Raw genomic sequence first — 19,999 nt, forward strand, 5'->3', positions numbered from 1 at the left:
TCTCAATTAACACGTTCTTACAATTATTTGCAAATAATTCTACAGTCAAGAGCAAAACTTTACGACATATGGAAGAGACTTTTGGGACATGTTATTCAAATGGGGAATTAAAGGCCGTAAAGTTTTGCACCGCGTACCTTTCCGAATAATTTTTTTAACGCTGTGATATAATTTTTATTGAATAAAGCGTGCAAAAGTAGGGGGTGACGTGGTAAATTATTTTTGTCGCCGAATCTTTTTCAAGGAACTACAAGGAATTGAAAGAATTAATTTTGGAAGAGACTTTTGGGACAGCCATAAGCACAATGTGTTGTCCCAAAAGTCTCTTCCAAAATTAATTCTTTCAATTCCTTGTAGTTCCTTGAAAAAGATTCGGCGACAAAAATAATTTACCACGTCACCCCCTACTTTTGCACGCTTTATTCAATAAAAATTATATCACAGCGTTAAAAAAATTATTCGGAAAGGTACGCGGTGCAAAACTTTACGGCCTTTAATTCCCCATTTGAATAACATGTCCCAAAAGTCTCTTCCATATGTCGTAAAGTTTTGCTCTTGACTGTATAATTCTCGTAAGAAATTCAAAAATTGTTAGATTTCGTTTCTTCATTTAATTTAACGATAAGTCGGCAAGATTAAAGAGGCGAGTTATAAATGTACAAATTTATTTTATTTCTCCAGCCGACCATTGTTTTCTGAGAATTCCAGTTCAAAAAATTCCATTGAGTCTGCCATAATGCTGAGTCAGCATTTCTGACGGTACATATGTATGCGTCACTTGTTTTCGTTAAACTAAATTTAATATAGGGTTCCGTTTTTACCATAAAATTCGCATTCTTAACACTGGTAAAAATTGGAATAAAGTTATGAATCTAATCTTCAGCATAGTGCAATTTGAATAGATTTTTGTCCACCTAGCGTAAAATGTGAGTACATTTTACTACTGGGTTACTCCATGAGTTATGGTAATGGACCTGATGTCGAAAATCGATTTTTATGAAATCCTTCAAGTATGTGGTAGAGGACCTTAAAATATGCAGAAAAATCATTTTCCCCGAATTTTTGAGGTTTCAATGGGGCTGCTAGGAGGGGGTGTGGCTTCCGTTGAGATACCACCTTTTCCTAGCCGCTATTGCACGCAGGGACTCCAAATTTCACATGAAGTTACTATGGGCCAATACAATTGCGGGTCTTTTTCTCTTTTTTGGACATTAGGTCACGGTGACCTTTTTTAGGTCAAGATTCACAACGCGTCAAATTTCTCCGAAAAGTCAAAGTCTCAAATCACCCCATAAATCGGGTATCGTTGGAAAGGTCTCGGCAAGAGGATTAAGAATATATATACTTTGTAGGGTGTACGACCACTCCCCAGTCTTCCTAAGGCTGACAAATATTTTTGAGTTTGTCCCATCTATTTCTTTGTTAGCTCGCCAATCTGCTATTGTGTTAAAATCTGGAAGCAATGAAAATTCTCATTCTACTGCTTCTGGAAGGTCAGGGGGAAGCTATATGCCGGACAAAGTATATATATTCTGAATCCTCTTGCGGAGACCTATGTAACGATGCCCCATTTATGGGGTTATGTGAGACGATTTACGAAAAAAATCGACATAACGCACATTTTGACCTAAAAACGGTCACCATGACCTAATTTCCAAAAAAGAGAAAAAGACCCGCAATTGTATTGGCCCATAGTAACTTCATGTGAAATTTGGAGTCCCTGCGTGCAATAGCGGCTAGGAAAAGGTGGTATCTCAACGGAAGCCACACCCCCTCCTAGCAGCCAAATTGAAACCTCAAAAATTCGGGGAAAATGATTTTTCTGCATATTTTAAGGTCCTCTACCACATACTTGAAGGATTTCAAAAAAATCGATTTTCGACATCAGGTCCATTACCATAACTCGTGGAGTAACCCTACTGGGTAAAAAAATTGGGATCACTATGACTTGATTCTTGAAAGCGCGACCACGCAATAGAAATTTATGTATTACATAAATTTGTAATTGCATGGTTTGATTATAATGATAAATTTACTTAAACTTAACTGGATATCATTTATAACTTTTACGCAAATATTTTTGTCATCCCAAATTTTTCTCATTTAGTTAGACTGTAAATAAATGTGGATATCTGAAGTTGGTCAAAACGTTTTACGAGAAAGTCGTAGAGTTTCCAGGTATTAATTACGTACTGTCAGCTAAAAAAATCAGGAAACGTCGGATTCAGTCATTTTTACCACAAATTAATATTCCAAATGGAAAATTATGAAGATACATAAATATATATCTTCTTAAATACTACGGATTATTTTACATTATTTGTCTACATATTTTCCCAAAAAAATACAGAACCATGTACCCTCAATTAATAATATGCGCTATACATACATACATATGTAGTTGCCCACTACGCGTTTAATGGTTCAAATTCCAATTACAATTTTAATTCACACATAAATACACTCATTGTTCTCACAAAACCATTGACAATTTTTATGCCTAAGAAATCCCTGACGTTTTACATTTATTGTCACGTACGTACTTACGTATGCAAAATAACAAATTGCATAAAATATTTTAAACCTAGGCAGCTGGTTCCCAATCCGAACTTCAGTCTTGATCCTGCCAGCCAAATTCTACCTAAAAAATTGGTTTCAAGATGAATTCCCGGGGGCCAATGAGTCTTCCATTTTTTGCCATCATCACTGCTTTAGTATCCACTTTTCCAGGGAATTTCGTAAGTGTTAATCCATTAAAAATATATTTTGGTCTCCTAACGTATATATGCTCTCCGATTTTGGCAAATTATGGTCAATCGATCACAAATTTAATTGGAATTAAATTTGCTAAAAACAAATTCTCCCAATGGGACCATCCATATATTATCTCAGCAAAAATTATCGATTTTAACACACATACATTAAGGGATAGGGAATTTTAATATGGGAAAGAAAGGCAAACCTAAACCACCCATCTATTAAAATGATGACGCAATATATAAACGTTCATCATCGGCCCGATTGGCATAGATTTTGCACGCGAAGAAGAAAACAAACATCTCAAAGTCGACAAATTTTACGTTTTCAAAACTTACGTTGCATTTACTCCTATTCGGATGCAAGTACATATCTGTGCCAAACATGCCTATGGGGAGATTATGACTTTTTAAATAATACTTAAATTCGTAATCCTTTGATCCCAGTTTGTTTAAAATTAGAAATCATTCGGTGGGAGATTTCCATTGCTTGTAGAAAAAAAATTACTGAAAAATTATTAAAATCTATTCTTCAGGCTGCCAAGATGCGGACGAATATCGTCGAGGAGATCAACAACCACGCCACGTGCAACGGCGATTCCGTCGTCGTCCCGCCCGAGTGGCTCGTGGAAGTCGGGCTGGCCACTACGAAGTGCTTATCAATCACGGATGATGAGGTGGGTAAATAAAATCGTTTAATAAAATCAGACACAATAAAGTAGTGTCAGAAAGTGAAATTATCAATTAAACCTAATGATTTATCTCGCCGTCACGGTCGTGGGCTGGTCATAAATATAAAAATATATATGTGGCGAAATTTCCTTTAAAATGACACCAACCCATACATGTTCAAAAAATATTTATTCATTCAAAGCCTTGAAAAAAATATTCATTCCTAATTCACTTATTCATAATCTGTAAAAAAAATATATTCATTAATTATTCAGCTTAAAAGTTACATAATTAATGAATATTTTAAAATGAATAAAATTATTCATTATTCACTATTCTTTTGTTATTCCTTTTAATCAAAATTCATAGTATTAGATGAATTTCCTAACTTTCCTTATGTATGTATTAAGCATTGAGTTAAAAATGAATGATGAAACAAATATTCATTGCTTATTCATTAACACGAATTGAATAGATATTCACTCAATATTTATTTATTGAAAAATCAGAATAAAATATTCATTGAAAGTATGGATATTTAATGAATAATTTCTTCATCAATCATTAAATGAATGAATGTGAACATGTATGCAGAAAACATTAAAATTAGGGTTAAACTTAATTTTGCTCCCACCCATTCGCCCCTTGTGGGGGGTGGTCTGGTTGACCCCATATCGAACTCGACCATGAACTAAAAATTAGAAGAATAATAGAGGACGCCAGCGTTGAGCCACGTTCAGACAGACGGACAGATGGACGGACGGACTGACAAATCGATGACTGAAGCGGCTGAAACCCCATAATAAATAAATAGGTTTCATTTTTTTGTTTTTCGGACAAATTATTTTTTACAGTGTCACAAATTGTGCGTCGCTATGAGTTACGAAGGGCCCGTGAAGAATGGGAGGCTGGATAAGAAATTTTTGCGGAAAGAGTCCCGAAAACTTCAGCTGAGCAAGAAGAACGAAAAGTGGAGGGAGTGGATGCTCAAAGAAGTTGAGAAATGTGCTGATGCGAGTAAGCTCATAATGCAGCATTTTTAACAGTGGTAGAAATTAACAAGGTGGGAGAAACGGGAAAAACATGGTTTGTGCGAAATAAGGTCCTTCTCAGTATTTAGTTTCTTGCTATCTAGTTGCATATTTTGCGCTGCAACGCAAGAAATGAAGTGGTTGTACCTTTTTCCATATTTCTCATTTTTCCCACCTGGTTTACATATTTAAAAATTTGACCATTCGAAACACTACATTTAAATTCTTGCTGCCATTTTGCCAGTGCCCGATGTTCACATGCCCACCGACAAGACAGAATCGTGCCCGGAAGTGAAACCATTTCAGGACTGTGTAGAAGATAAATTTCAGATTGCGTGTAAAGGCAAAAAGCCAGATACTGAGCTATTCCTGAACGATGACGACGACTAAAAAGAAGTTGATTTAACGACCCATTGTTAAATTTTTGCTGAGATAATTGCGAAATAATGTAAATGTACATATATTACATACACATATCAATTTTTTTACACATTTTACAAGATTAAATAAATTATGGATACAAGTTATAGCAAAATCAAATTTTATAATCAAATTGAAAAAACTTATTCGTTTACTAAAAATTCCGAAATAAATATTTCCTTATAATTTACTCGTTTATAACTTTTATCCCATCTTTTTCCAAATATGTAGATGGATTTCTCAATATTCCCCCCTGTCACATTAAACATTTGATGACAAGTACACTCTTGAAATGCATAATTTTAATGTTAACCTTACGAAAAGTAGGGGGGTGTGCAAAAATCAGCGTCATTTTAGCGTCCATAAATCAGTCATAAATCAGTGTCCATAAATTATGGACGGTCCCTGTTGACAAAAGATGTTTGCAGTGAAACGGAAATAACCTTGTCCCATTTTGGGTAAGAATTTCCCAGTATCTTGTGGTGAGCAGCGCATGCAACATGCATATTTCTCTGACCCGTCCGACTATGTATTTGTTCCACTCCACAGAGTTGGATATTTGGATGGAGGGAGATCCTCCGAAAAAACATGGTCAAATTTGAAATAACAAATATGCATGGGATTCATATGTAATTATGGATAATATCGCGTTACGAATACGGATAATAACGCGTAAAAAATTTTCCATTGTGAAAAATTTAATGAAAAGTAAAGTTCAAAATTTAAAGTTCAAATTTTTAAAAAATTAATGAATTGTTATGAATACTACCATGAAGTTTGAACGTTCCTGACTTTCGAATTTTTCTTCTGAAAGTTATGGTTGGCGGAGTTAAAAATGTTGGTCAAACTGTTTCCGGCTCTACTCTAGCCTACTCCATAGCTCGCATTAAATTGGTCCATGGTTCATAGATGGACCAACTTTTTGCTGTCCATGGTCCATCATGGACCATTTTTATCCGTGGACTATGGTTCATTGCGAGCTATGGCCTACTCTGTACAGTTAAATCACTCTATCTAAATATACAACTCTATAGTTCACTCTGCAGCCCATTTTTATCAGTCATACATACATACATATGTAGATATTTCATGCCCACCCTTTCAATGCGAAGGGATACGAGGCTACATGTATATATGTGAATGCATTGACCGTTGAGCAGTCAGTCACCAAATTCCAAAGTTGTACAGCTGGACAAACTTTCTCTTTTCATAGATCTTGCAAACCTTACAACACAGGTAAATCAGATATTTTGTCGCACATTAATTAGAAGATCAGTCCAAAATGTACAAAAATATTTGTAAAATTTGTCTAATGCCACCTCTAAATTGCTCTGCTTATTTTCTAAATAGATCAATTATTTCAAAGCAAGATGGACAACGCTGGATCTCTAGATTTGGAGAAGAATCATCAAGTCGTAAGGAACAGTTTGGTAATTAATAAACCGTCACAACGAATGTAACCAAGGGGTGAAAGAAGTGTGTTATCCGTATTTCAATTCAAATTGATGCATGTATGCAATTTGACCTTTAAATGACATTTCATGACCTTTTGACCTTGATGGGTGTGACCTACAGTGCCCATCTTCGAACTCGTCCTCTCTATTGACGTTAGGAGTTTACGTTCAAAATTTCAAGTGTCTATGTCTTTTCGTTCAAAAGTTATCGGAGCTACGGACAGACAGACGGACGGACGGACGGACGGACGGACAGACAGACGGACATAACGATCTTATAAAGGGCTTTCACCCCTTAATTAATATTTAAGTCTAATTAATTCTCAGAGTTTCGAATATCGATGTAGTCAGAGTACCGAACTGGTGTCCAATTTAGCGGCGGTGTCAATTTTGAATAATTCATCGGGCGCGGCGCGGCGCCGTAATGTTTGAAATCAAATTCATCGCCGGCGGCAGCTCTTAAAATGATACTGACGCCGCGGCGGCGAAAAATTGGCAAGACTATAGTTAAACTATTTATGCAATAATCGCCAAGAACTAGGACAACTTTTAGACTTTCTCATAAAATTCACGGGTAATTCACTTTCTCAAATATGCAAAATATGTACATATTTAACGCCGCCGATTTTACTCGTTAAAAATCTGATTTCCTTTTCCCACGGGGCCTAGCCGTAAAATTGGTCAACCTTGAGTTCAAATTTACATACGTACTTTTTTACTCAGCTCAAAACCGAAGTCCGATTGAGTATACGTAGAAAAACGTTTAACCTTTTTTCAGACTACATTTGATTGTATAATGAGTCAAATTTTTAAAAAAATCAAGCCAAAAATTAGGAATCTTATCTTTATTTGAATGGACCCTTTATACAAAAATATTAGTTGAATTTTTCGCCCTTCACGGACGAAAACCAAGAAGTAGGTAGGAGCATTCCCCCAATAATTCTTGTTATTTCATGGATAAGTTCCTAATTTTTGGCTTAATTTTTAAACTTGGTTCGTTCTTTATCCTGTCCCTGTGTAATTAAAAAAAGTTTCATTCTGAATACCCCCATTAATACATACGTACGCAACCTGAATAAGATCTACCCTAATCTTTTACCCCTTCATAAATTTACAGATTGTCCACCATATTACAAAATTCCTCCCCAACTCCGACCTCATTACAATCACCCAGGTCAACTCGACATGGGAAGGGGCCGCCCGCAAGCATCTCTTATCCCGCTGCCCTGTTCGTCTCACCCCAGATCCGCTGGGTACCTACATATCCCTGATGCAGTCCTGGGGCCATAAGCATGTCCAACTCGCTTTCGGAGAGTACCCAAAGTCCCAACTGCTCTCGGAATATCAAATATTTTCCAACCAGCAATCCCACTTCGTCACCACGCTCGGGATCGACTGGGTCTTAAACGTGAAGACCCGATGGAGTCACGAATTTTTCAGAATATTACAATCATTCCCCCACGTCACGTCGCTACAGCTTAACGCCCTTATTCACCTCAAGGACCCCGTCCCCTATCACCACCTCGACGATAATGACGCTGTCGACTTTACCGACGAATGGCTCAGTTCCCTCGTCCCGACAGATTTCTACCTCCCAAAAGTTACCAGATTGGTAATAAACGTGCATGAATTCTTCTCCATGGCTTGGCTAGGAGAAACGATTGAGAATTTTTTATCCGTCACCGTGAAACGAACCCTCCCCCGAATCTTCCCCCATTTCCAGAACCTCACCCATTTTGGGGGGATTAATCTACAATGGAAAGAGTCTGATGTGGAGAACCACGGGAATCTGCTACCGGCATCCGTTACAAGTTTATCGATCGAGGATATTCCTTGTCGCGGTCAGGGGAACCGTTTCGTCCCCCTGAATTTTGTCCCCGGCTGCATCACTCGCCTACAATTTCACACCATTTGTCATCAACACGAGGAGAACCGTACGATTGAGAACGTCTTGATTAAAGTTGCCCCCACCTTGACGCACCTCGAATTCTCGCGTATCGAAGTTTGCGAACCTTTCCGAGTTCGAACAATCATCTGTCCACCTCTCCCAAAACTCAAAGTTTTCAAGATATCGAGAAATCCTTATCAAGGGAAGGGTGCTTCCCCGAACTATGCCGATTACAGGGTCGAGATCAATTTTGAATTTGCATCCGCGCAAAATCACCACGTGCTCAGTTATGCGGAACAGTTTCCATGTCTGGAGATCATAATTGTTCAAAACGATTGGAGTCACGTGAGACCTCGAGATTTTGAAGTGATCCCGAATGGCTCCTCTTTTGAGACTTTGGTCGAATTTTTGTACCACAATTTTATGCCCGAAGGTGTCTCCCCGTGTGAGACGGTGCGTCGGGTGGATATCCCGTACCCGGCCGGGTTAAAGTTCCGATGGTGTGGGGCTAATTGTAAGTGGGAGTGGAGGGATACGGAAGAATTTTATGACCGGGTTGCGAGCACCTTTCCAAATTTGGGGTATCAGATTTTGGACCCCGTGTGGCGAGAGAAGAGGAGAAAGGGGCTCAGGAATATTGTTGAGATGGCGAGGAATTATGGGTTTTCGGAGGAAGATATCCACGTCATGATGAGAAATGGGGATGTCAGGGTGAAATGAATTTATTACGGTCCCTTAAAAATATTGCTTCCCTTTTTTGAAAGAAGAAAAATCCATCTTCGCATTAAAACCATGGAACTGTGCTCTAAATGAAAATACAAAAACTTTATCTAACCTTTAATTAAAGAAAATAACACAACCGAATGGTGAAACTTATCCTTCCAAAATGTATCCATTCTTTGGATTAACTTTATACGGCACTGGATTATTTTCCTCATTGACATTATACATATGTTTTTATGCAATTAATTACATAATTTTAGTGCAAGTAATTTTAAATTTGATGATGTATGTACATAGAGCACTTATAATAAATAATTTCCTCAAATTTCTCAGTTTATTATTTTTTTACATTCACGTTCAGTCTTTGCGAAAGTCAATGTGCATATAAATTGTGTATAATTAGTAAATTATCAATAATTTATTTGCGTATATTTAATTAGTTTCAAGCATTTCGTAAATAAGACGGCATGGTTTAGAAAATTTCCCAATGTTTCATATGAAAACATGTGGACTAAAATTATTCCAAATTAGGAGAAATTCCTGAATTTGACGTGCATACACGTCAAAATTCTCGAAACAAATGGGAGATTCTTTGTAGATCTGTGCGTACATGGTACATATATATAAATATATGTAGATTTGTCAAAACAATTTTATGGCATTTTTTTATTATTATTATTTTCGCCAGGTTTGAATCGTTTGAACCGTGGCATGACCAGAAGTATGTAGTTTCGGGTGGCCAAACGCTGAATGAGAAAACCATGTTAAATACCAATTTTGGAATCTTGGAATTTTGGAATTTTGGAAGTAATTAAATATTTACCTCCATTTCCCAACCTCATTTTATCGAAGGAATGCACATCCTGCTCCGCAAAGTATTCCACAAGCCTGCGTTTTCACAATCATAGGACGTGGGTGGGAAGCCAGACAATTTGCCATGCATCGATTGAAACATTCCGTGTAAGTTTCTGAATCCGTTCCATTTATCAATGCAGAAAGAAATAGGAAAAGGTAGAACCTTGCCACATTAATAAAGTAAGAGTAAGAAATTTTAGTTTTCGTTTAAAATAAAATCGATGCAAATTTACATAATAGTGTTGCGAATGAGCTGTAAGTAAAAGATGCGTTGGCCTTAAATGCACTACAATCAGTCAACCACCTGCACAAAATTGAACTTTTAAGCTTTTTTTATTCTTAAATATTCGTGGTGCAATTAAAACCAATGAATCTTCAGCTCATCGGAAGTACTGAATAATTTAATATTAAGAATTTAATTCTTCACTTACCACTGCAGTTCCATCAGGACATCAGATGAATGTAAACGCATGTATGGATTTACATTATTTCCAGAAGCTTACAATTTAATTTAAAATATAAGTGGCTGACTTTTTTATACGACGAGGCAGCTTTTAGCTCATCGCACAAAACAAAATATAGTAAACATGCACAACTTGACGTGCATGTCGTTTGGAAATACACTACACACATAAACATGTTGCTTATACCAGAGCTTGGGAATGTTGTAAAGATACACATGTACAGTCAATCCAAGAAGTATTGGCAACCCCCACGGAAGCTAGAAACAATTGGCTATAACTTTTCCATGCATTATCAAATTTGCATAAAACTTTGTCCGCATTTGGTAAATCTAATGTAGTGTTCGATTATAATCATGCTTCCGATTAAAATTAAATAACCAGCACGTTATCCTGATTTTGATACGAACGAGTCAGGTACGAACCTCTAAAAAGTATTGGCAACCTGTGTCATAATTATTTGTACGAAATTTTTATAACGACAAACCTCTGCGTCTTGTCAAGGTAAGTTAATCAGATCAAAGAATTTTACTTTATCTGCTTCGTAAGTCCAGATTGGTATTGCCTAGAGCCAAAATGTCGACACCAAACGGGCTATTTTTGGCGGAGCGAGGAATAATCTTGCCTCCTTCAAAATCAAGCTTTTATATCGATAACTCAGACAGAAAACATGCTCCGTGATATTTACTATTGGAAACGTATCCAAAGAACATGAAGCAATTATTTTAGTTCGTGGTTTCCTATGATCCGGCTAAAAATGCCTCCTAATCCTAAAATCAATGGATTAATCAAGCAAATTATCACTCGAGATCGGGAGATTTCAGCTCCCATAACCATGTTGAATTTGAGTACGGAATGTGGGGTCAACATAGCATGCAATTTGGTGATCAATCAAAAATTATGCCATGGGGTTTCAGGGTCCAGTATCCCGACAGGCGGGAAGGTACCCAACGCGAACCAACTCAATAAATTTGAACGGGCTAAATACCATCATTAACAGAATTCCAATGAATGAAAAAGGAGCTGATGGTCTCACATAAGCTCATTTTACCTATTCGGAGCTAATTAAAGGGTTCAAGTCTGCCGGATGCATTAAAAGGCTCAGAAAAACGAATATGTGCATATAGCAGTTAAACACAGAGGAGATCGATTATGGTTTGGGGTTAAATGACCAGGTCGCGGCGTACTTATGTGGTCATTATCGGTGAAATCCTGACCAGGGGGGTCTAGGTAATCATTCGAAACGATAATTTGAAAAGATTTGACAAAAACATGACCCAGGAAGGAATTTCATATTCCAAAATTGCAGTGGCCCCAAACATGCATCCAAATTAACGATGCACATTTTTGGAGACCGAAAAATTTCAGCATCTTTCGTTGGCTGCACAGTCTCCCGATGTGATTCTTATTGTCCGGGTTGAGATAAGAGCGACTGCTGGGAAATCACTCGTCGAAAAACGAGCTTGTCAAAAGTTCGAAAGAAGATTGGGAAGCAGTATGAAAAAGCGTTAGAAAGAAACTGGTCGAGTCAATTACAAGGCGAATTTTTGCTCTTATTGCGTCGAGGGGAGGTGGTGCGCTGTACTAGTCGCAGTTTATCGAAACAAAATTGCAGTGTCTTTGATTATGATTTTTTTAAGTTAAGGGTTGCCAATACTTTTTGTGGGTTAATTTCGCAAATTTTCCAACAAATTATATAAAAACCGTGCCAATCTAATTTTAATCAACAAAGGATTATTATCATCGAATACCACATTAGATTTGTCAAATGTATGCAAAATTTCTGGCTAATTGGATAATGCATTCAAAAGTTATAGCCAATCATATTTAGCTTCCGTGAGGGTTGCCAATACTTGTTGGATTGACTGTATATGTAAAGTATGTTTGGTGAAAATACTATGCATGGAGATGACAGTAATGTTATGTGTTGGCAACTCTTGCTGTGATATTTCTTATTAAATATGGGGCGAACTTGAAACTGCGAGGGATGAATCGAGATCAATCTTATTGCTAAAACACCCTGACTGTGCAACGAATATGTGGCCAGTTACTACTAATTACTAGTGAACTTTCACCCACCAATTTATCTGCATTTAGTCAAATATATATTATGTGACAAGATCACCTGTGCATTCAATTTACGCAGTATTCTCTAAATCGTTTTGTTAATCTTACATTATACTTCTAAATAAAAATTTAGTTTTGATTACGTACCTTTATGGACCTTTAACATGATACAATATTTGTAAATACTTATACATTCATTCAAATGTAGAAGCATTGTTTCATAGATATATTCACAAATATTTTTTTAATTATCAAGAAAATGTTAAGTCGAGTTACAAATGTTAATATTTTGGATTATCAATGTCATGGACCGAAAGAAACATGAGACAATCCGCTATTCACCAAAATTTTAGAATTCGGAAGGAAAACTTACAGTATAACCTTTTAGTGAATCTTTCTGTAAGTCGACTGGTCTTATAGAACCGACTTAAAACCTCGTAGCATAAGCCAGCTAACATAGCTATGTATGCATGCATAAGTCATTTGCATGCGTCATGCTTCACTAAGTCTTTAATACACGCTATTTTCTAATTTGACAATCTTTGATATGAAGCCCTAGCCTAATCTATCCTAACCTAATTTAACTCATTGTAAGAAATATTGGTCTCGTAATTATCATAAGAGGTCCAAATGTGATTCGATCTCTAGATTTAAACCACTGGATCATCAAGCGCATCTCTCCTTTCCTCTGACCTCTGTATAGTGACCATTTCAGAAACAGGTGCCGCAGCTTCATTCTCCGGTTGTATTTTTGTGCACCTGATATTTAAATTTTGCTGTCGAAATTGCTTATCTCCCATGCATATTACTATAACTGGGGTGAATGTTATGGAAAAGCACACCACAGCAATTCCTGTGACAAGAAGGATGTGTTTGTTACTACTTTCTGGCCTATCAGAAAGCTTTGTTCCTCGACTCCTTTCAGTTGCCTGATAGAACGATAGGACGATTCCAAACGGAAACCAGAACATTATGTATGCCGCCATGTAAATAAACAATAGGCGAATCCTTCTCAAGCGGTCCGAAAGAATTGAAGGTCCAATGACCTAACAAAAGTACAGCGTAATTTTCTCTGCAGCAAGTATTTGCATCACGTAATTCCAAATTAAAACAAAATTATTTTCCAACTTACGTTGAGTCTCCTCCGTAAAAATTGGATCTTCCTTCGTGATTTGTACAAAACTATGACAAACGTTTTCAAGCAGTCACAATATATGGTGTAAAGCAATCAATACATCTTAAACAAATTAAAGATAGTTCCAGTTAAATGGGCTTATGTGGAATTTTTCAAATTCTGACATTTCTGAAATTTCAAGGTCTCAAATTCTGTTTGTAATTTAATTCTTAGGTAAAGACCACAAATTTAGGTCCCTCCAAGGTTATTAATCACCTTGCAGGTATAAACTGCCTCACAAGTAAAACAGGTTAAAGAACACACGATGAATCATGTAAATTGCCGCACCCAAATGAAATATAGCTGCTCGTCCAATTTCTACAGCAATTCCAACAGCAATATTCCCATACATTGAGACCTTAGAATACATAAGTTCCACATCACGTTATGCACTTTGTACAAATTATAATTAATCCAAATACATATCTACGGGTCTAAAATAGTAACCTTGACACATTTTGATGGTATTGTATCTCCACCCTTTCCTGCTACAGCTGGAGCAAAAATCGTTCCGAACAGGAAATGTATTGCCCCCAATCCAGAGAAGGCCCAGCAAGCTAAAATCTTCCAGCAGACGGTGGAGTTGATCCGGTGAGGCTGCCCTAGTTGATTGCATGCTTCTTCGACAATGGATAAAACCTGAAGCGGGTGCATATTGATCATCCAATCTGGAAAAGAAGAATTGCAGGTCTTGAGCACATTTTTACACTTTGCTGTAGTTAACGTTTAACCAGGAAGTTCATACTCCTTAAAAATGATAGAAGTTGGCACAACCATGCAGTGGATGAGGAGATGAAGCTTTCTCCGTTTCCGATATAGATTAAGGCCAGTATTGAGGCCAAGGTTGAGAGGAGTGACCAGTTTGCAATCAAAACGTTAACTGCCCTGAAATATTTTTGATAAGTTATACATATCAAAATTTAATAAAAATCCTTTAACGAAGAATAATGTGATCCTGTTTATTTGACTTAAAGCTGAATTCCCTAGTTACGAATAATTCCAAATGTAGATAATGAAAGCAAAATATTGAATTTCATGAATTTTAATTTCAGCTTATGTTGCATGGATATTGGTAAACAATGGTCACCCGAAGCAAATGGTGCAAATGGACTATATAAAACAACTTAAGTTGTCAAATTTCCGTATATCAGCAGCTCAAGGTATATGTAAGAATATGCTTACGTATAATTTTGCTTACTTTCGATTCTTAGTTGCTGCAATAATTATTATAACTGAGCCGTTTGCAAGAACTGATATTACACAAATGAATTGAAGTGATGTTTGAAAGATTACGTTCATTTTGGGTGTTAATTTATTCCTATTTAAGAAATCTTCAGTTGTTGTGGAAGAAAGAATCATCTACCAATCTGCGAGAAGGGCAGTGAGAAAGTACAGAGAGAAAGTAAAATGTCAGTTTATTCTGTTGCTTATTTCTTACACTCTTCCATCTGCTTTTACAAAGTTGGCTTTTTTATAATAATGAAACTTATAGTGCAAACGAATTTGAAACCTTATAATTCCATTGGAAAGATTTGTTAAGGATTCTGCGTAATAACTATATGTATATCTACCATTCGCTTTTTAGCAATAACAACATCACCTTGATGTGTAGGACTTCATACAATCTTTTCTGTGCAGTTGTCCTAACTAGTTGAAGTTTGCTACAAATTTCACCAGTAAGGTTTCTTTTCTAATGACATAACTTTTCTCTTTTACTCGGTGAATAACATGTTTTGTGAAGGTGTTTATACATTTGTTCCTGCAGTTTGAAATGTATTAACATGTATGCAAGTCGTGTAATATGGACCAGTACTGCTTCTATTCTTACACATGGATAACTTACTTCCCCTTGGTTTATTTTGTTATAATGTATGCAATATTAAATGCAAAATACTTAACTAAACGCCTTGAGACACTACTAAGCTAACCCTCGTCCCCATTATTGTAAATGTGATCAGTTGAATAGAGGTATAATTGTCCAAATGGTTGTGCAAATTATCAATATGAGGTAACGTTACAAAATAATGTACTTGAAATTTATAGGTATAATCGCATAGTTTACTGGGAATTTTTTAATTTCGATTTATCCTAGGCTTTAATCCGACCAAGGTGATGAGTGGGTTTCCCGGGTTTGCATTTTTTTAAAGTGTCTTGTATCTTGACAAGTATATATTTCAAATAAAAAAAATAAAATAAACTGTAAAGATAGAATTACACAATACACACGCCCTTGCAATTCCCTCAGATACAAGATATACATATTCCCCAGTATCCAGTACTTTGCAACTCTATTCATGAATCATAATATGCAAAACATTGCATTCAGCCTTAATCGTTAAGTCATATATGTAAAGACAAGTTATTTCAAATATAATAAGGTACAAGCTACAAAACACTGCCTTGGGAAACGCTCTGACAAAGGATTCAAGGTAAGAAACTAATTCGCTAGACAAGATGCATTATGAAAAAAATATATATTTCATCTGTATCTGGCATTTTGTTAAAGTACTTATCTTGACCACCTCTATATATTAACAAGTTAGCTGACATAAATTTTAAAAAAAAGCAGTTGATCGTGTCATAAATTAGCCTGATCAGCAGGAGCTCTTGAAATCGTAGCATTTTGTGTGAAACACAATTGGAATCTTGTTCATGTGCAGGAAATGTTCCACCCATTTCCATGTGGTTTCTTTAAACTACAAAAGGTCAAAATAATTATGTATGTAATAACAGGAAAGAGTCATGGAACATATAATGCTAAGAATAGATATATATTAGCCTGTAAGATCTCGAAATGTGTGGTCACACCCTAACTAAGTGGGGGATAATTCGGCACCCATGGGGAGCACTAGTTTCCCAATTTTGTACAACGATTAAACTTTGAGATCAAACGATGGAAAATCAAAGTTCGTAATGATTTTAGCTATTTGATCTTACCCTAACTCCATCAATGGTTACATTTTCCAGTCCCTTCATCGCAAAAAGAAACTCTTTAAAGTGTCCCTCCCCAATCTGCACAAGATCCAAGTCATCCTCTACATAGTCGTACAAATTTATATCCAAAGTCTTGAGATCTGTGCAGGAATTAATTGTTTCAATAAATCGATGAAAATACGTAATATTTATTATAAACAAGTGGGTGTACAGTTACTATTATTGCACTGATGAAGGCAAGCATTTATGTATGTACACCAGGTGTTGACAAGTAACAATTTTTTCTCGAAAAGGTAACTTTTCATGAATTTTGTAGTTTGTGCGACGCGTGGATAGAAAAATATATTTCTGCTTGTTTTTTATACTTCAATAATTTGTAATACTAAATGTAAAATTAAAAGAACGAAGCGTGCCTTAGTGTGCACGAATTTTTTTTATAAATTACGTAAAATGTTTACACCAACAATTATAACGACTTTGTACATAAATTTGTCCTAATATCCATATTTTCACGATTTCCAATTTCCTAACGACGCATCACAACCACTAAAAATTTGCGATTACCAAAATTAAAAAAAGATTAAGAAAAAAAATCACCTGCCAAACTAGAATGCTTCTCACCATACAAAACATCACTGTACACTGGCTTATGTAAAGCTAAATAAATAATTTCGTGGTCCCATTACCTTTTAAAAACTCTCCGCAATTTCCAACTTCTTCGCTAAACTCGGACAAATTCGTCAGCTCGTTGGAAAGTTCTAGCTCTAAATGTTTCAATCCCAGCGGGGCACACGCTGCTAGATGTTGCCCAACTTCAACCAGCTTTTCGGCACCGCGATTCCCGATCTGCATAATTGACAACCTCTCCAGCTTCGGGAATGGGCTTTTCAATGCCGAAATTAATTTGGGGTCCTCGACATTTGCCACGCTCAGGTTTTTCACCCCGCTAAATAAATCCTTCTTCTTGACAATCCTTATCAACACGCCGTCCAACTCGGTTTCAGTATTGAAGAGTTGTAAACTTTGTAACGTCGGGATCCTCTCGGTGGAAATGTCCCGCAACTTAACCCCACACTGAAACCAGTTCAGCATATCGTTCCTAAATTCTTTGAGCTTTGTCATTTGCGGGAGGTTAAAACCGATCTTGAAAGGTGGGACCGCACCTTCCGGATTTTCCGGATTTATGCCGGTAATATCGCTCTCAAAGTGTAAAAATTCCACGTGGTCTCTTACTCCGTGCAACATTTGGTTCAGACCGTGGACATGGCGACAATTCGGGACCACTTTTCTGTACCAACCCATCTCGATCCACTTCAAGGCTGTATGTTTACTTAAATCGGGATACTTGGCGCCATGCAGGTACGTAAAATGGGTCAAATTTAGGGCAGAATTTAGTAGCGCTTGAGTCACGGGGAAGGAACGAAGAGTCCTTCGTGTCATCCATTATTCTTATTGATGTCAGTGCAGGGCGAGTACGGAACTCCAGGTTTCCAGTGGCGTTATTTAAGGTGTTCAGAACTTCTGAAAAAAGTACATACTTCTTTATTTATTCGATGTAAAAATTGAGAAAAATTACTCATTCATTATTCATTTGTGGACATTTTAGGTTAAATATTCATCATCATTATTATTGATATTAATTTGTTCATTGTTTATTCATTTTATATGAAATTCGCTTTAGTAAATGATATAACGATTATAATTATGTAAATGATCATCTAATACGTACATGGTGAATTAAAAAAAATATCAATTCCTAACGCATTAGACAATGCGTGAGAAATGAAGAATTTATAAAAATATTCATTTATTCCAAATGAAAAAAAATAATCGAATATTGACTCATTCAAAAACTTATTAATCGCTTATTATTATTGAATATTGAATGAAAATTTGCTTCATTTTCTGGCACGAAATAAAGGAATGGCAAATACTGGGTGGCTTAAATGTCAGGTTACAATGGCAAATGTTTCAATGGGAAAAGTTTCCATTGGTTATGGATTTGGGATTGAGATTTTTATTAATTAAAAAAAAATTATGGAACACTGACACAAAAATCTTAAAATATTTAATTTCACAGGCTAAATTTCAGCAACTAATGAAGATTTCCGAATTTTTCTCATTGACAAATTTTCCATTGTAACCTGACATGTAAACCACCCTGTATGTAAATAAATGAATGTATATTACCGGGATCTGATTTGTTGCGATAACCAATTCCAAGACTTTTCAAATTTGGGCAGCACGTTTGCAGCAGTTGGTGTAATGTTGCGATTAATCCGGCATCCTCAAAACTTATCCAGATCTCTTCCACCTTTGCGGAGAACTTATCGCAAACGTGGAGCAATTTGGATTCGGATGACATTATTCGTTGAGAAGGTGCATGGTACTTTCCTGGGCATCCGTGTTCACCAATGGATCTCGCAATTCGGGGCTCCATGGTGACACAGAATAGATGGAATGGGGTCGGATTACAGCACATTACACTCTGGAAACCTTTCTGGTAAAGTCGCAGGGTCAATTTGGGTTGGCGGAAGAAGAGCAAGATATCATTCCAAAAGTGGCAAACGAGTCGGGCCGTTTTTCCCGCGACGGAGTTGTTCTGCAAGATTTCTTGAAGGAGCTGTCAAAAAGTGAGGAATTTTATTAGTTGCTTTTATTAGTGTATGCACGCCAAATAAAGTTGAGTAAAATTTACGATGATACAACTAATACGTTGGAGGTCTCCCAACGTATGCTCAAAAATTTGGACGAAATTAGTGTCAATCGATCACAAATATAATTAGTATGAAATTTGCAAATGGAACTATCTGTCAATGCGCAGGTTTTGCAAAGATATTTGCATTTAAAAGTGGGAAAAACGCGCGCAAAGGCTGGCCAATTTTTATTTTCCAAATTTCCTGCGCATTTTTCTGCTTTGAATGCAAATATCTCCGCCAAACCTGCGTATTTGCAGATAGTTCCATTTGCACATTTCATACTAATTATACTTGTGATCGATTGACACTTGTTTGGTACAAATCTGTGAGCATACGTTGGGAGACAACCATTGTGAGTGTGTAAAATTTACCCGAAATTAAGCGAAAATTATACAACGTTGGGTAATTGGGTAACTTTCAAATTTTACACGACCAGTTGTGTCATAGCAAATTTTATTCAACATTGAGTAAATTTTGGTCAAATTTATTTATAGTGTATATACTAATGTAAACGCTCATTAATATGTACATATTAATGTTGCAACATATTTTACCATACATATTTCAGTAAATTATTGGAAAAACTTTATCGGAATTTTGAGCTTACATCTCCACAGTTTCTGTATTTATTGCTTTAAAGGCTAACATTTTCGACCTTACTTTTTAGCCATGTCTTTTATCCTCATTACTATTTACGCCCTGCCCTTATTCTCTTTATTTAGTTGTACCCACCCAAAAGCGATGGATATTACCTCATTATTCTTCAATTCTACCCTTTTATGCGATTTACAAATTTTGCACGATGGAATTCAGTTTTTCACCCTTGCTTCCGACCAGGTCCCCGTCAAAATTGTGTACCCGCCCA

At 36.4% G+C, this 19,999-nt stretch overlaps 3 protein-coding genes and 1 long non-coding RNA gene across 4 annotated transcripts; 2 read left to right on the plus strand and 2 right to left on the minus strand.

Moving 5' to 3' along the window:
* Positions 1 to 2,609: 2,609 nt before the first annotated feature.
* LOC118438886 lies at positions 2,610 to 4,942 on the plus strand. Its single transcript, XM_035859709.1, has 4 exons — positions 2,610 to 2,738; positions 3,293 to 3,433; positions 4,283 to 4,445; positions 4,704 to 4,942. Exons 1-4 carry the CDS (start codon positions 2,661 to 2,663, stop codon positions 4,847 to 4,849), a joined length of 528 nt encoding a protein of 175 aa, XP_035715602.1. The 5' UTR covers positions 2,610 to 2,660; the 3' UTR covers positions 4,850 to 4,942.
* A 1,733-nt stretch (positions 4,943 to 6,675) lies between these two features.
* On the plus strand, positions 6,676 to 9,259 carry LOC118438888. Its single transcript, XM_035859711.1, has 2 exons — positions 6,676 to 6,907; positions 7,451 to 9,259. Exon 2 carries the CDS (start codon positions 7,604 to 7,606, stop codon positions 8,939 to 8,941), a length of 1,338 nt encoding a protein of 445 aa, XP_035715604.1. The 5' UTR covers positions 6,676 to 6,907; positions 7,451 to 7,603; the 3' UTR covers positions 8,942 to 9,259.
* Positions 9,260 to 9,269: 10 nt separating this feature from the next.
* On the minus strand, positions 9,270 to 10,490 carry LOC110859720. The gene is made up of 3 exons (XR_002548894.2): positions 10,231 to 10,490; positions 9,768 to 9,962; positions 9,270 to 9,690 (listed from the first exon to the last, which is right to left on the minus strand). It is a non-coding gene; the product is annotated as an uncharacterized LOC110859720 (long non-coding RNA).
* A 3,821-nt stretch (positions 10,491 to 14,311) lies between these two features.
* LOC118438862 lies at positions 14,312 to 19,013 on the minus strand. Its single transcript, XM_035859662.1, has 4 exons — positions 18,626 to 19,013; positions 17,122 to 17,956; positions 16,439 to 16,575; positions 14,312 to 14,386 (listed from the first exon to the last, which is right to left on the minus strand). Exons 2-4 carry the CDS (start codon positions 17,873 to 17,875, stop codon positions 14,378 to 14,380), a joined length of 900 nt encoding a protein of 299 aa, XP_035715555.1. The 5' UTR covers positions 17,876 to 17,956; positions 18,626 to 19,013; the 3' UTR covers positions 14,312 to 14,377.
* Positions 19,014 to 19,999: the final 986 nt, after the last annotated feature.

This window comes from Folsomia candida, unplaced genomic scaffold (genome assembly GCF_002217175.1).
Source record: "Folsomia candida strain VU population unplaced genomic scaffold, ASM221717v1 Fcan01_Sc027, whole genome shotgun sequence".
NCBI classification, from domain to species: Eukaryota; Metazoa; Arthropoda; class Collembola; order Entomobryomorpha; family Isotomidae; genus Folsomia; species Folsomia candida.

Coding starts and splice junctions, on each gene's coding strand:
- LOC118438862 (XM_035859662.1), bottom strand. CDS start 17,875: ATGACACGAAGGACTCTTCGTTCCTTCCCCGTGACTCAAGCGCTACTA. Junction 16,576..17,121: donor TTGCGGAGAGTTTTTAAAAG/GTAATGGGACCA, acceptor ATTCCTGCACAG/ATCTCAAGACTTTGGATATA.
- LOC118438886 (XM_035859709.1), top strand. CDS start 2,661: ATGAATTCCCGGGGGCCAATGAGTCTTCCATTTTTTGCCATCATCACT. Junction 3,434..4,282: donor TATCAATCACGGATGATGAG/GTGGGTAAATAA, acceptor TATTTTTTACAG/TGTCACAAATTGTGCGTCGC. Junction 4,446..4,703: donor TGAGAAATGTGCTGATGCGA/GTAAGCTCATAA, acceptor CCATTTTGCCAG/TGCCCGATGTTCACATGCCC.
- LOC118438888 (XM_035859711.1), top strand. CDS start 7,604: ATGCAGTCCTGGGGCCATAAGCATGTCCAACTCGCTTTCGGAGAGTAC.